Source organism: Argiope bruennichi, chromosome X1 (genome assembly GCF_947563725.1).
Source record: "Argiope bruennichi chromosome X1, qqArgBrue1.1, whole genome shotgun sequence".
Taxonomy (NCBI): domain Eukaryota; kingdom Metazoa; phylum Arthropoda; class Arachnida; order Araneae; family Araneidae; genus Argiope; species Argiope bruennichi.
In genome coordinates, this window is record NC_079162.1 from 101498227 (window position 1) to 101515624 (window position 17398).

Below are 17398 nucleotides of genomic sequence, written 5' to 3' on the forward strand. Positions count from 1 at the left end.
ACAGTTCGTTGTGTCACTGTGGTACTAACTGCAGCTCGAACTTCTGCCGCAGAGGCAGTAAGATGCGCCATAGCCGTACGCCGAATATGGCGGTCTTTCCTCTCGATAGAACCCGGTCTTCTTGAGGCAGTACTATCCCTTGACCACTGCTACCAACAATCATTCACAAAGGATACATTCCGGGCCAAGTCTTTCTGCAATATCACAGGAAGAAAATCCACCTTCTCGTAGCACTATTACACGACCTCGTTCAAACTCGGAGAGCTGTTGATAATAGCTTCTTCGTCTTCTTAAAGGCATTCTTGGCTAACATCAACTCAATACGTCAGATTTCAAAGATAAATAACGCTCACGAACTTTACAGCAAGCATTTAAAGCAAACATGATATGTAAATTCTGATTGGTGCTACCAGCGCCACACTTATGCGGGAAGCACTAAATTTGAATCGATGTCGTCTGTCAGTTGTATAAACATGCCTACTAAATTTTGCTTATCTAGCTCAAGTCCTTCTTGATGATGGGAGTTTTATTTTCGCCAGTGTATATTCTTGGAATTATTTCAATATTTGAACGCGATAATTCGAGATCAAATACTGACTGATGGAATTTAGTATGTGGTCTTAACACCGAATTTGTAGATTTCTCTAAAGTTTTGAACGAAATCCATTCTCAGAAAATGCGTCTGTTTATCTCGGAGCAAGTAGACGTGAGTGATAGCTAAAAAAATATAGATAAAATTCGGTATGCAGTTTTAGCATTTAAAGTATAGATCTGAATCAAATTTAAAACATTTCTATCAGGTGATGAAATGTTGATTGCATCTTTCTAAACGAGATAAAATGAAATTTGGTACATGAACTTGGAACTAAAATTGCACAGTGTCAAATTTTGGTTTCAGGCGGTTAAAAAAAGGCATCCAAAATGTATACTAGGTTTTCACTATAATATGAAGGAATACTGAAAATTAATATCTGACCCCTCGTGTTATTCATGGCTTTGGTCAAGGCCCACAATTCTTTACTGAAAAGAGGACGATAAAAGAATTAGGTAGCATACAATTTTGGCGGGTTTTAGCTAGCGCGCTGTTTTTACGCATGCACTCTCGATGTTTTCGTATTGTATTTGGTGTGCCTTTCAGTTAAATAATTATGAATCTAAATTGTTAGAATTTTTTTTGTTAGGAATTATGCAGCTTTTATTATTAAAGTACGTATACAGCTCTGTAATAGCATAGTTCGCCCTCGTTTATGAAATGGATGAGATGCGAGTGCAGTGTTACCCGAGGATAGAAGGCTAACATATTATCTGATATGCCGGTTTCTTTACAAAAGTTTTCTCGCAACTATAAGGCAGATATTCTGTCTGATCTGAACGGTATATTTTCAAAATTTAAAAAATATGGCTATGAAAACAGCGTTAAATGGACTCTCAATTCTTCTACCTTAGTGAAGTCAGTGGACAGGGTGAATATCGTACAATTGCATAATGTACCGATTTAACAATATCACTTGGTCACACTAAAAGCTATCTTAAATATTATATTCTTACCTGTTTAAATAATATGATAGATAATTCAATATACGAGGTGTAAAGAATAATTAAAAATGTTCTACCTCACAGTGAGCAAGAAGCTATATATATCTGAAACTAATCATTTGAAAGTTATGAAATTTGGCAAGCTTCATAATGAAAATATGCGAAAGCACATTCAATCAGATAAAAAAAATTTAGTTACGAAAACTGCTGCTAGAGGAAGTATTACTGATTATTACAATAGACAAAATTGCCACCTATAGGAGTTTTGATGATTATTACAACAATCGACAAATATGCATTAAATGTATTTATATGAGGACTCCATCATGTATGAAAAGAGTAAATGCTTCTGTCAAAGCACTCATGTGTCTATAAAGGCACGATATTGTTATTCTCTAGTTCTATTCATTTACGAAGCATGTCCTGGCAATAATAAAAACACACGGGACATAAATGTTGCAGTGAGTTTATATCATACTGTAATATTCTAAGAGTACAATGTAACTTTACGAATAAAATGATGACTTTCCTCACCCGGAATGCAGCCGCTCTTTCTATTCAGTGCCATCCAGAGGAAAATATGCTTCATCGGCCAATAAAATGTTTTAAAGCTAATCCTTAACGATTTAACAGTAAGCAGAGAAAATCGTAGAGTGTTGGATAGTATATTGATAAGTACTGATGAACATATGCCAATTTATAGGTGAAATATTGTAGAATCTTATGAAAAGTAGTACTAGGCAGGTCTAGTGTTTTTCCAATGGGGTGAAGATTTGTCCTGCCGATGTAGTTTAAACTCTTCCCTCTTTCACCTAAAGCGGTATGCCTTCAATGATCTCTGTAAAACAAGCCTTCTTCCAGGACGAAAACCCAAAGATCCAGTTTTCTCGAATTTCTTAATCATTTTTGTAACCATTTTGCAATCACTGCATCACCGTGAATGTTTTTCGTAGCTTGAACCTTCTGGTGGAAGATTCATTGAGTCTTTTTATTTAATAATCTTTTCAGTGGTTAAGATTTGTATGTATACTACAGTTTTATGATAAACACCCCTTTCTGACAATATTTAATTAAACTTTTCCCCCCAGATAAATGTCTTTCTCATTCATTCATTCATTAAAAATTTTGTGACCTTTCATAACTTTCAGATAAAAAATTACAAGTTTATACACATCTTAATAAGTTTAAGGTACTATAAATAATATAGCATAATTCAACAGAATATCTGTTTTTCAATTACACAAAACTATTTAAACTACCTTGATGATGATTACTGCCGATATAAGATTATAGTGTTGCATTAAATGCTTAAAGAAATGAGATACTAATTTTTTTTATAATGTAAATATTATCACAGCACGTGAATTCTCACAGAATTTATATTACATATTTTACACTTCCATATAAAAACTATTGCTTTTCACCTTTCTTGTGAATAATGAATACGGATTTTCTACTATAAAAGTAAATTGCAGTGATTAAATAATAGGAATAAATAAAACGAAGATGCATTATTAAATAACATTTTTAATAAAAAAAACTCTTTGGAAGGCAGAGCATTTTTACGTTTTTCTATTGAAATTAAATTAACCGTTGCGGAAGTTTGAATCGAACATGGATTCGGTGCTTGATAAGTTTCTCTATGACGCTGCAGGACCCGATAGTTTAGGAGTACCGTCAGTGTTTTGCTCTAGGACTGGGAACAAAGCTCTGCTTGCTATTCCACAGTGGTTATTGGAATTTCGAAGCAGTTTTCCGAAGCCACCTTGGCCCCAAGACTTTCCCCAACTAAAAAAGAAGATTTGAATAACAATTTTACAAATAAATAATCGCAAAATGAAAAGTGTTCTCTAGAACTTTTACTATTTATTTCAATTTATAATGAGATAGCGAAGCATAATTTTCGGATAATCAAAATGACAAAATCACGATTTTCAACCTATTTTTGAATGCAACTAATTAAAAAATTCAATAAACAATGATTTGGTTAAAATGATTCATTAAAAGTTTTCAAATTCTTTATTTATTAATTGATTTAACAAATTTGATTTTATTTTCTCACGAATTGTATTGCAACTTTTTTTTTCTTATCCAAAAGCAAAGTCGTGAATGAATTTCCAAATAGAAAAGAAATTGCGAATGAAAGAAGTTTAAGAATTCCAGATCGTAAATAATCTGATTTATTTTATATTAAGAAAATTATCCCTTTTTTTTATTGTTGTTAAAAATATTTCCGAAAATTTAATGAACCTTCCCAATATAAGAATAGCAATTAAAATTTTAAATACAGAGTATATATATAAAGTAATTTGATTTAAGGAAGTTTAGACTAATTTTTGATTTATAATTGATAAAAATGTATTTTCCGAAAAAAGTATGTAAAGGAAAATTATATATAAGGTTTTCTTGCGTCACTTGCAGAGAAATAAATTTTAAAATTTGTACAAGCTTTTCTCTATCATTTTCTAAAAGGCGCATATTGCAAGCATTTTTTTTTTACTCAAAGAAAAGACAATCTTTTAAACATTCTCAAATTATTCTTACAAGTATTCGTACCTGTTTTTGACCAACCAATAATCAGTGCCATCTTCAGTACCGTATCCTATAACTGTCAGGGCATGTGTTAAAGTGGTATTGCTGCATGCTGGATCTGAATAAATTCCACCACTGTTGAGAAAAGAAAATATCATTTGTTTAATTTATGGTTTCTGTGTTTCGTATTACATCAGTTTAAAGGAAATAATATTCAAATGGACTGAAATTTCGAAAGTTAAAATTCTGTTAAAGTGGTTGATTGGTTAAACATTAGATTATGCCTGAATCTCTGGTAGTTAAATGCTACCTAGTTTATCCATCATTTCTGGCGGTTAAATATAAGAATTGCTTGCCGCAAACGAATCTTTTCTAAAGTAATAGATTAACTTCAGGTTTTTCACAGATTCCGAATTACCTGTATAAAAAGCATACTTGATAATAAATAAGAAGTATTTTTTTAGCTTATTATTTCAAATACATCGATCTGGCCCACATAAATATATTCTCTCAAACATTTTTTGACGAAGAATGCGCTTATTTTTTAAAAAAGAAAAGATTAATTGTTTTCTATTAATTTTTTTCAAGAAATTTCAACCAATTTTAAGGCAGAATCGATTGTAAAATGTGCTTTTGAAAACTTCTAAGTACACTTCATTTAAAGGATGTAACCTTTTAGCTTATTAGAATTTCTGGCGGTTAGCTGCTAAAAATAACAACCACAAAACGAATTTCTCGCCGACAATATTTAAAAACACATAATTGAGTAGAACACCGAAATCAATTAAACATAAAATATTGATCACAAGTATAAATATAACAAATTTTATGTAATTTGATCGACTGACAGATACTTCAAGATAAAGTAAAAGAAACTTCAGAAAAAAATTGCATGAGATGAAACATTATTATCGGAATATGCATCTTGTTATATGTTAATACCTTTACCATCTTACTTTAAATCCATTTTTAATTATTTTAAAGAAAATGACGCTATAGAAATAAAATTAAAAAAGGCGAAATAGTAAAATGAAATCACCTTGGCGAGATTAAATTCATATTATGGCATCTGATGAAACTAAAATTAACATAAATTGCATGCGACTACAAATATCGCGTACACAATAATAAAAATCATGCATTATTATTTAGATAATTTTATGTAATTTTTAACGCAGATGGTTGATATAAATACAGAAATATTTCAAATATAAGCATATCTTTCTTTTCATATTTAACAATGCTAGTTTTATCCAAGAGAGGTTAATTTGTTTAGGCAACATTTTTACAAGGATTCTGACTATATTAAGTCTTTAATAATTCCATTCTGTTGCAGCCCTTCGTGGATAGGTGGCCACTGTGGCCAAGTGGTAAAGTGACAGCTTCGGAAACGTAGAGCTTCAGGTGTGAAACCCGATTCCTCTAAAGATCGGTCATGTTTGTGGGTCTGGTAAGGGTGTCTTCTAATTGGTGTAATATGGAAGTTTGAGAGAGTGTGCCAACTCAGGTGTCATCCTTATCATTTGACAAGGGCTCAAAATTACGAGGTTCGTCCAAAAATTGCCATAGTTTTGCTTCTAAATGGAATGTCAACGTAGCTAAACTATACTTTTTCCACTTTTCAAAAAGAGATATTAGCTCAGGTATCGTCAACATTATCTTATCGTTGCTCAAAATTAAAAAGTTTGTCTTAAAATAGGTTTCACATAGCTTTTAAAGGGGGCATTTATATAATAAAAAGAAAACCATCTTACTTGTAATGACGGAATGTTTCAGGACTACCATCTAGTCCAGCAGCTATGGGTCCTAGCAATCCAACGGCCTTTTTGAGAGCATCTTCATCACCGTACGGAATCTCTAGGTAACCACCAACTTTTGAACCGATGGTACTGTTTTTGTACTTGCAAGTGCCATCTGTACTCTGAGAAAAAATAGCAAAAAATTGATTGATGAAAAAAAAAAACTCAACTGTTATAGAAAAGAAAAAAACTGATATATAAAAGGATTTATAATTCAATCTAAATTATTTCAATACAATTTTAATAAAACGAAATTTTTTTTTGAGAAATGCAAGTTATTTTATGTACTTTTACAAAATGATTAATGCTATTATAGTTCAAATTTGAGTATATACACAACATTAAAAATTTCATGTGCAATCTGTTCAAATATTTAAAAAATTCAAGTGATCAAGTTTTTATTTTTGAAGTCCCGTACATGAGCGTTTGCGCTTCGTGGTATGTAAAAGAAAGCTAAGTATGTATTTTGAAAGCCTTTTTGTACACCAATTTACTGCGGTTTTGAATTATCGCGTTTACATGTATGCAAATGCAAAAACTGACTGAGAGTCAATTCCTTGCTGGATTTTGTTAAAACTCTGGCAGGCGTCTATACTATAGATGTTAAATATGTGCATCAAATTTTATCTATCTATATCTCTTCGTTTTGTGATTATCGTGTTAAAGTATAATTTGACAGCCGGACAGACAGACTTCCTCCAAACGGGTTTCGTTCAAAATTGGATAGAAATCCACAAATTTGGTGTAAAGACTCTATATCAATACAGACGGAAAGACAGACATTTTCCAAAAATGTTTTTTTGAACTCAAAGAAGATTTAAACAAAGATTATTCAAAATTTCGAGATTTTTTTTCCCATATTAGAAAGTTAAAAAAAAAAAAATAGTTTCTACTTTCTTGGTACACTGATAAAAGTGTAATAAAAAAAGTTTTTTTTTTTTTTTTTTTGCAAATTTTTTTTTATTGAAATATTTTAATCTAAACATGGCAGATTTTAACAAAAATGTAAAGGTTTTGAAACATAAATATCTATTTGTAATCAGATCTTTTATTTTATTAGAAATGTTAATCTAGACTAATTAAGTATAAAATCATGATAATGTATATTAGAATTGGTATAATTCCGGTAACCGTCAATTTACCGTTCCGATGTAAGGATATGATTCTTCTGTTGCCACTCCAGGAATATGAGCAGCGTATTCCAAGGCTCTACACATTTGACCTCCTCCACATCCTTTATTACCTGTGGAAATAAATTGAAAATTATTATCATACGAGTCTCTATCAAATATATATGCTTATATGAACATTTATATAACAAACAGAAATATTGGATTACATATAAAAAAAAGTGGCCAAACAAGTTGTATTGCGTTTAATTCTGATGCGCTGAATAAAAATGGAATGAGATTAGAATTGTTAGGGAAAGGTAGTATTGTGTTGTTGATTCGCTTTGTAGTTCTTATACCCCTCCATTCATTGATTTTTTATTTATTTAATTTCATTCTCTTATCTGAAGACCATTCTTACCTTAGTTGAAAATCACAAGAAGTCGAAGCTTTAATCCTGAGATTACACTTGTTGACAAATTTCGCCATTTTGTTTGCTTCAGAAAGGATGTATGCAAATTCCTAATGATTTCGACGTGCTGAGTTTGAAAATGACGCTGAAAAAGCCTTAGTATTAACTCGAGTTGATTAGAGATATTAATTATTTTTATTATAAAGTTGGAAACATTAGTTATGATGTAATGCAGGCTACTTTCAAACAGGAACTGTCAAGATATTCTTCTAATTATGAAAAACACAATGTACCTGTTAAAAAATAATAGCACAATGTAATCTGGACATAAGGTGCATGTACGATGTTTCTTTTCTGCCCTCTTTATTATGAATTTACAGGTTTTTCAAGTATGACATTCCAGCAGTAGTCTGCTAACATTGACGAACTCCATTTCCCTTGGTAGCATCTCTCCATACCAGAAATGTTCCGATGGAAGCGTTCACCATGCTCATCGATTACAGAACCACAGCTGTCAGGGAAAAATTCAATGAGAAAATGTAAAAAAATGTGCTTTTAAAGACCGCATTTCATACAGCACTTCTCTCATTTCTGCCAGTGACGAAGAGTTATGTCACATTTCTCTAATAGCACAAAATTCTCTGCAATATAATAACAGTATCTCCCAAATATTATTTGACATTCAGAAAATTGAACAACAACGTGGAGACATCTAAAATATATTGTGCTAATAGAATTATAACATATTTTCAGGGCCTTTGCTTTATCATGATCGGCATTCGAAGCAAATGTAAATTCACCACAAATATGACGAAAAAACATGTCAAAATTATTCCCCTACTTTTGAGGCACGGTGTAATAAATACACTTATTTACTGATAAACTCGGAACAAATCATGAGGATAAATATTTACGTGTCTACAGCACAGGATATCTCGAAGAAAAATGATTGGTAACTACTTTCCGGGCTATAATAGCATTGTAGAAGAATTTCTTGAGTGACGAAATGATTTATAGAGAAGAGCAGAAAAAATATTAACTGCCATTTATATCAAAAATATGCAAATAATTAAGTGAAATAAAATCATATGACTATATGTAGCTAGAGAATTTTATTTTTGTAATTTTGAATACTGAAGCCATACTGCAATTTTTATTGTCAAATTCTTGTTCAGCATCCTCGGATTAACAATATTCATTTACTTCAGTTTCTGAAGCTTTTTAACTGTGAACCGGTGTTATTTGTAAGATTATCGCATTTTGTTTTACAGCTCCTAAATTTTGAAATCCCAAGAAACAATCAATGGACATGTTATTAAGAAGTGTTTTTTCAAATGCATAGTAGCATGCTTTTGTACCATATTAATACTTCATGTGGGATACAATCAGTAATTCAGGTATTTTTCTTGTTGAGTTTTCACTTACTATATTTTAAAACACTTTTCACAAAATCAGTGTTTTACTTCATTCAGTTGCAAAATATGAGATAATAGATATTATTCTTAGAAACTTTGATTCAGAAAGTAAGTCAATCAGCTGACTCTCCGACCCGCCACGAAGGCTTTAAACCATATTAACCATATTTAAACCATAAGGCTGAATGACCGGACCTCCGCAACAGCAACAACACTGGCGGGAACTGTGGTTGAGTCCTAAGGGCCATCACCGGCCACGGTACAACCCTTCCCGAAGGAAGTACGTCCCGTCATCGATGGGAGGAGTCAGATCCCCCACCTATTTGTGTACCCTCCAGGGTGGCGAGATCCATCCTGCATGCCGGAAGCATCTCATCCTCATTTCGAGGATGAGATGCTTCCCCCGAGGGACTGATTCAGAAAGTAAAGAACTCTAGGTTACATTTAATAAAATTTTATAACAAGAGCCATGAATTAGATAGGAGTGAATTTTAATTCTATTAAAAAAATTCATTCATATCTTCTGATGAAATAATTTAAAAATTCGAGAATTGAAGCATGATACCAGTTGAATTACTAGTGAATTTCGGCATGATTCTAATTAAAATATTCGTAAAATTAGGCATTAATTTAAATATTATAAGTTTCGAGCTGACTAAAAAAGTTATCATTGAATAAATTGATCTTATTATTCTAATTCAAAAGTTAAAAAGTTTTCAAAAAGTTTAAATAATAAACCCACTTGCCAGTGTTTATGAGCACTGAACAGAAACAATTTAATTTATTGATTTTTAAATACCTTCCGGTTTTGAGCAGTCAATCAAGTTTTGTTCACTCAGTTTTATTAATTGTCCAGTCTTTCTTTTATGCTGTCCTTCCAAAGAACCGATGGAACAGAATGCCCAGCATGCACCGCAAGCGCCCTATTGCAAAAAGAAAACAAAATGTATGGATTTAAACTATAGAACCCTTATAACGATAAAAACATAAAAAGTTTGAAAAAATAGGGCATTGAATAAAAGTGATTCATCATTAATGAAAAAAGAGCAAATTAGTAAGACAGGAAGCATTAATTTCAGAAAATTTTAGTTTCTTGCGAGGCTTTTGTAAAATAATCTGGAAATTACTTTTTTCCTGTAACTTCAAGCTACAAAACTGAAGATGACATTCAAATTTTGATCATGAGGCAGAGCCAAATAATAATAATAATAATAATAATAACATTTGAAAATTCTAACATTTACTTCTTCAGTTAAAATGAAAATTTTTCTTCAAGACAAATATAATCTGATAATAAAATATACATTGATTTCATCAACAATAGAAAAAAGAAATGGTTATCGCCGGCGTCCTGGCATAAGGGTAGCACGTCTTTCCCATGCTCTGGGTGTCCTGGGTTCGAGTCCCGGTTTGGGCATGGTTGTTCTTCCTTTGTTCTATTTGTGAATATGCTCTCCTGTAAAAAGGGGTTGTGCAAGCGAATGAGTGATGCGTGTGTAGCAAAGTCGTACTCTTCGCCCTAGTTGGCGCTACTATAAAAACAAGAAACGCTCCCCAACCGGCTTAAAATCGCTGTTTTCATAACAGCGAGCTTGTCCATGGCAAGTGCCATAAGAAACAACAACAACAGAAATGGCTATCACTATCTTTATTCTTCTAGTCTCTATTGAAAGATGTGGGAATAGCAATTTCTTCTGGTCAGTGACGTGCATTCAAGTGAAGCTGTGTTTCTGTAAAGATGTAGTGTACTTATCAGATTTGATTTCATTCCTCTCAATAATTTTATGAAGAATCATGATTTTGTTTAGTTTGTTGCTAGAGTACAATCCTTATTTTCCTTTTTGTATGAAACTACAGTAAGGATATGGAGCGTAAATACCTCTAGCATTGAACAATTCTTCTTTTTAGCATTTCTGGGTTTACAGATGATAGTAGGTGCAAAGTAAAAATTAAAGTAAGCAAGTAATTCCTTTTTCATTTCTGATGTTGACCGTCTGTTTCTTGGCTTAGTTCAGTTCACCTTCAATAATAATATTTTCTTTTATATTTTATATCGATCATATGACTTTCTGGAATTGGTGAGCAGTAAACAGAATTGCATGAAGAGAAAGAGAAAGATTACAAAATATATTTTTTTTTTTGACTGCCTGTACATTTCCGAGCGTAAATATGTAAAATTATTCTATGCTTGCAATGTTTGTATAAAAAATAATGTATTAATTACAGGCACTTAAAATTTAAAAATTTCAGTAAGTCTTAGAAACATCTCGCATCTTTGATTTTAACCAATTAGAATGTGATCCAGTAATAAAATTCAATGTCAAAATATTGATTCAGATATGTGGCTTACATGATATATTTTTTATCATTTGGAATATGGAATTTCAAGAATTTTGGTAATATAGAAATAATAAAGGATATATCTAAATCTCCAGTTGATACCAATAAAGGACATAACTAGATCTCCAATCGTAACCAACAAAGGATATATCTAAGTCTTATAGATTTGTAAATTACTATATTTTTACCAAGCTATTAAACCTTGAAATAAGATGAAAATCATTAACATTTTAAATCAAAAAATAGATGACTGAACATCAGAAGAAAATTAAATGGCAATATGTTAAATATCCATTAAAATTCAAACATGAATGTTATAGGACAGTGTATAGTATGGGCCCCTAAAGAAAAAAAATATATAACATTCATTTTATTTGTTAGAATTAACTACAATCGATCAAAAACCTCTTTTAACAATTTTCTCCATGCCTATTATATTATATAAAATTACCTAATTTTTAACTTTAAAAATTGCATATCATAGATAAATATTTTTTCATTATTTTACAGAATTTTAAATATGTTGTATAATGTATATTACATTAAGAAGCACGAGGTTTGAAATAACAAAAAATATTTTTGCAAAGTCAAGAAGTTGCAAAGTTAAAATGCAAAGTCAAGAACAAACTTTAGTCTTTCTGTCTTAGATTGAGAAATTATTCTTGCATTCAAATACCTCAGATATTCTCTTAGTTTAGCTTCATAGCTGTGTTTGTAGGTTGTTCTGAAATATCTCATCGAAGGTGTCATATTCATTAGATGGTAATCAAAAAATCGATTTTCTTCTTCCTTGCAATTATTTTGAGGCTTTCAATAATAGCTGAAAGCAACACTTTCAGAGACTGCAAGCTTCATAGACCGTTAATTTGACTCTCGCCTTCTGGACATACTTTGAATTTTTCTACCGTTTCCTAAAGTGTAACTTGGTTTTAGTTACAGGTCCATTTCATCAGATTTTTACGTGTCCCATATTACCCGACCAACACTGAAAAGTTAAACATGGTGACGATTATAGTTACAAGATGAAACCTTCAAGACTTAACCTAAATGAAGCAAGCTACATAATAATACAATTTCATGCTTTTTTTTCTCCTTAACTTTAAAAAAGTTGTCAAATGTTATACTGTAAGAAGTTGTCAAATGTTATACTGTAAGAAGTTGTCAAATGTTATACTGTAAGAAGTTGTCAAATGTTACACTGTAAGAAGTTGTCAAATGTTATACTAGGCAACCAATTGTAGATCCACAAATAAAGAAAATCAAATGGGAAAGGGGACAAGACAGTTACGTCAACCATCTATCTGCAAACGGTGGGTTGGTGTTATGGATGCACTTTAAGCATCTTAATAGAATGTTATCTATTAACAAGCTTCAGAAACACTAGGTGGTCCATACTATCTGTATTTCCTTTTCTTCTTTAATATTATACCTTTTACTACCTCCTAGCCATTCCGTTTTTATTAAAACATTTCAACGAACATAATTCATGGTTAATAAAGCCTTATTAAAACCTTGTATCAAAACTTGAAATATATTCTTGCGCATTTTGAATATTATCAAATCGACCATTTCATTTTTAAAAAACTAGCAACAGGTAACTGAATTTTGTGCATTAATTATTGACGCATGAGAAAAAAAAAGTACAAAAGGAAAATTCTTCCTCGTATCTGGAAAATTTGTTTGTGTATCATTTCCCTTTCATTCAATTATATATTTTATTATCTTTTTTTTTACTTGTCTAAAAATATATTCAGAAAGCAAGAAATGTAGAAGTTTTTATACGAATGGAATATTTGGAATTTTATAATCTTACAACAAAATAGTTTATATACTTTCACATACTTGGTTCTGAACCTCAGTTACATATCCATGCTCTCTCCAGTCGACATTTTCTGGAATTTTGGGATTTGGTGGAGGCTGATATATTAGGCTTGAGTTTTGGCAATTCTTTTCACTATCCAATCCCGTCATTTTTTTTGTGAATTCATCGTGGCTCTGAAAAATATATCATTGCAAATAAGAAAGAAAAAAAATGGCAACAGTCAACCATATAAAAAGTTTGATTTTAAAAGAAATTATTATTGTTTATGATAGATCAGTTTTTTTGGGGTGGATGAAAACAGATCTTTTTTAATGATGTATCTGTCAGAAATATTAACAGAAAGATGATCTAGGCACAAGGTTATTTTCTAATATGAAAAACTCGAATAAATTTTATATTAAATCCTGATATTACAAACATAAATCAAATAAAATTAGCATATGGATCAAATTTTTACGAAATAGCTTTATAAAGAATAAGAGAATGCTTATAAATGAAAATGACAGGACGCTTTATATAGGTATTATTTCTATAGAAGCCATAGTTGGTTTTATATTACATTTTTTTCTGAGCCCCTGTCCCAGAAAGGCATCTAAAACAATTGTCTACAGTATTGAACTCATACACTAAAATTCCCAAAACGAGCCATTTTATAACATCTAAATGTGTGTTTATATATATAGTTAAAGCAGTCACCTGAAATTTGCATCCTTTTAGTTATGCTGCCTGATTGATGAAAGGTTTAAAACCATATTAAGGGAAAGGTTTGATGAAGTTTTATATATAAAATTAAAAAGCATCATTTCTAAGTCAAAAAAAATAGTAAACTCATTATAGGAAGTTTTAAAGCTAGTCATATATTAAGCTTTAACAACTCAGAAATAATGAAAGTCCATTCCATTATAGAAGAGATGGAAATTTATGTTTATGTCAGAAATAGCAATAACTTTTACAGTGTCTTGTTTTCAAATATATGTTCTTCAAAATTATTAATAAAAATTTAACGAACTAGACTGAACTAAACTAAAAAGGATTTTATAAGGACTAATAGAATGGGGAAAACCTCAAAATTACGTTAGAACGCATAAACACACATCATTCAGGCCATAAAGTGCAATGAAGATCAAAATGGGGTAATAAAGTAATTTCATCCCTCTTAAAAAGTGTAATTACAGTGGTGATACTTCAAAAAGTCCTATTAACTTCTGTGCTGACGATGTGTAAAAAGAAGATTTATATAAATTTTGGAAATCATTCCCCATTTTAGTTTATTCTTAACGCTCCATGCTGACTTTTTAAATATTTTCTTGTAGAAAAAAAAACATTTTGGAGTATTTTTACTTTACTAATGATATTTAAATTGTGATTAGTTATTATTAAAAGGTCAAGGCTTTTAATTTATATGCTACAGATTAAGAGTCGAAAAAATTAAAATTTTTCATTTAACATAAATAAACTCCTTCAATAAAAACACAAGTTTGTGTAGAATTTGTTTTTATTATTGTGAAATAGTTGAGTAAATAAATAGAATGCTAAATAACTTAATTAAATAATATTTGAAGCCTTTGTTTACTTGACATGCAGGTGAGAAACAATGATAAATAAATTAAATAAATGAGTAATAAGAATTGCTGATATATTTTTCTGATATTTTCACCCAAACTTCTCCCTGAAATGAAGACTGACATTTTTGTTTTCAGAATGATAAAAAATTATCATTTATTCTAGACTTTATTATGTTTAAAGACATTTTTGATAAATTAATCTTTTGGACCTCCCAGAATTATTTTTATACATACGCTGATTTAAATTATTTTCATCTAAGAGAAGAAGATCTTTAAAATATAGCCATTACTCAGGCTCAGAAAGATTCGTATTTTTTATCCTACATTTACCGTAAGTAATCCAAGAACAGTGGTAGATTATCAACTAAGCAGCTGCTTAAGGACACTGGGCTCAGATATATTGTGTACAAAGCAATTAAAAATGTTGTTAAACTAGTTACCAAGTTTAGTTTAGTTATATTAACGTTCTATTGTAAAGCAACACTAGGGCTATTTTGGGACGGATCTTGTAATTTTAAACCGCGGGCAGATGAAGAGGACGATACCTGAGATGCCATCCCCCTCTCCACACCACACCACACTAGCGGGAGGACGTTTGGCACTGACGGATTTAACCCTGCAACAGACCCCCTTTCACGACGGTTCTTCGGTGGAATCGGGTCTCTAACTTGAAACCCTACGGCTCACGAGCCGAGACCTTACCACCAGGCCACCACCGCCCAGACTAGTTACCAAATAAATAAAGTTGTAAAACATCGTAATAAGTACTGCTGAGGATCGTAAGATGCCTAAATCTACCACTTTTCATAAATCATTCATAGGTCATTCTGAAATACTTGAAATATTTTTTGCTACATTGTTTAACCTTAACATGTTCCCTTTTAGTTTATAAATCTTTGCAAAAATAAAGAAGAGTATAAATATCAATTTCATTAAATAGGAAAATTTCCATTTTTGTATGTAACTTCGATGAAGAAACAATTAAAAGTATGATACTAAAGAACTGTGGACCATAATTTCTGCCGTAAATTTTTTGCTTAACCTTGAAGAATAAATTACATCAATCCAACGCTTGACTACGATAAAGATTTCAAAGGTATCTTATAGTTGCATTGTGAGAATTTTCTACAATCCCATTAAAGAAGAGTCTTTATTTTATTTTTGTAAAAGAATTCCTTTTATCGCTTATGGATATGGCATTCCCTGATGCATTGACAAATCCTTTAAAAAAAAAAAACTTTTTAGTATTTTTTTAGAGCAACCTTGCTCCTACAATACTTTTCTTGATTTATAAAAAGAGAGCAGTGTACTTGAATACGAGATTGATAAAGCATTTTGATTGGTAATAATATCTTACCAAGCGGTATTTTAATAAAAAAGATAACATTGACACTATTTTTTTTAATATTTTTCTAGTAAATCTTAACTGTATCTAACGGTAAAAAAAACCTATACATTAATATAATAGATAGTTATAAAAAATAGGACAAAATAAATGGTATAAATAATACTTGTATTTCAGTTTTTAATTTATACATTTTTTAATGTTTGCATTTCATTTCTTCCCTAAAGATGAATTTTTCCCTTAAACGTCTAGAATTTGGTTTCTTTTAATTATCTTTTTATGAATTTAATACTTACCATATCAGAAAATTCATTGAGACCCATTGAGTATGGAACTTTTTTTGCATGAAATTTCATATTGTGGCTGAACATATTATTCAAAAGATCATTCCACATATTTTGTCTCATTGTATCCTCATCATCGTCATAATTCTTGTCGAAGAAGTGCTGTGGAAAAAAAAATGTTCTTTAAGTTTTAAACAAAAATTATCAAAAACAAATAATGAATATTTGTACAGTATTTTTATCATCAAAGTATCAGCAATAATTATTTTTTGTTTACTGAGGAAAGAAGTAACCATTATTACAACAAACTTTCCAGTTATGGCATTCAAAACAACACCTCAAAATACCTAAGAAATTGGACTAACCTCCAGAGACTCGAGAAAAATAGTCCCTTTAGTCAAGTCTTGTCTCAGAATATAATTCCTAAAAATGTAGAGCCACATTCTCTTCACTCCTGTATAAATCCTACTGAAGAACTTACCAGGGTTCACTTTCATTTCAACCTTCCTGTTCCCATTAATAAAAAGGAAAATGCGTCAGAATACCTTAGACAATTGGCCTTGGAAGTCATTAATAAAATCCCTAAATGTGACATTAAATTGTATACTGATGGCAGCAAAATCGACAATTCTGCCGGTAGTGGCATCTATATTGTACCTCCTCAGTCTAGTTTTCTCTATGTCAGAGAAATCCAGACTTCTGTTCCGTTTTTAGAAGCGAACTTCTAGCAATCGATGAGGGACTTAAGAAAATTTTACACGAAAATAATTATAAGAACCTTTGGATTCTTACTGATAGCCGCAGCTCAATGGAACACCTTAACAATTGGACCTATGTTGGAGATAAAGCAAGTTTGTCTATTCTTCAGAAGTTGAAGCTGATTTCACTTCAACATGATATTCATTTCCAGTGGATCCCATCTCATGTGGATCTACTTGGTAACGAAATAGCAGACAGGCTTGCAAAGAAAGGAAGCAGCCTAGCGACTTCATCTTCTGCTGAGCTCACATACTCAGAACTGTTCTCTCAGGCGAAATTCCTAAATAAGAAGAATTGGATGGTTCCCCCTACTCATGATTAGTATAGAGCCAATAAGCCGGGCCAGTCTTTAATTCTTCCTTGTGATAGAAAAACCAACACTTGCCTGTCGCGCCTTGCCAGTGGCCACCTTAAGTGTCTTTTCTTTTCTCAGGGTGAAAAATTTTACCCTTTTTGCCCGAAATGCTGCCAGCATCAGGC

At 31.3% G+C, this 17398-nt stretch overlaps 1 protein-coding gene across 4 annotated transcripts in view; it reads right to left on the minus strand.

The window, feature by feature from the left end:
- Positions 1 to 3043: 3043 nt before the first annotated feature.
- LOC129958253 (procathepsin L-like) overlaps positions 3044 to 17398 on the minus strand; it is a 77558-nt gene continuing 63203 nt past the window's right edge. For all 4 annotated transcript variants that reach the window (XM_056070564.1, XM_056070566.1, XM_056070565.1 and 1 more), the window contains 7 exons: positions 16172 to 16321; positions 12986 to 13138; positions 9603 to 9726; positions 7010 to 7110; positions 5823 to 5989; positions 4093 to 4203; positions 3044 to 3324 (listed from right to left, as the gene is read on the minus strand). In XM_056070564.1, coding sequence (XP_055926539.1) covers positions 3177 to 3324; positions 4093 to 4203; positions 5823 to 5989; positions 7010 to 7110; positions 9603 to 9726; positions 12986 to 13138; positions 16172 to 16321 — 954 coding nt within the window. In that variant the 3' untranslated portion in view covers positions 3044 to 3176. The remainder of the gene's footprint in view (positions 3325 to 4092; positions 4204 to 5822; positions 5990 to 7009; positions 7111 to 9602; positions 9727 to 12985; positions 13139 to 16171; positions 16322 to 17398) is intronic.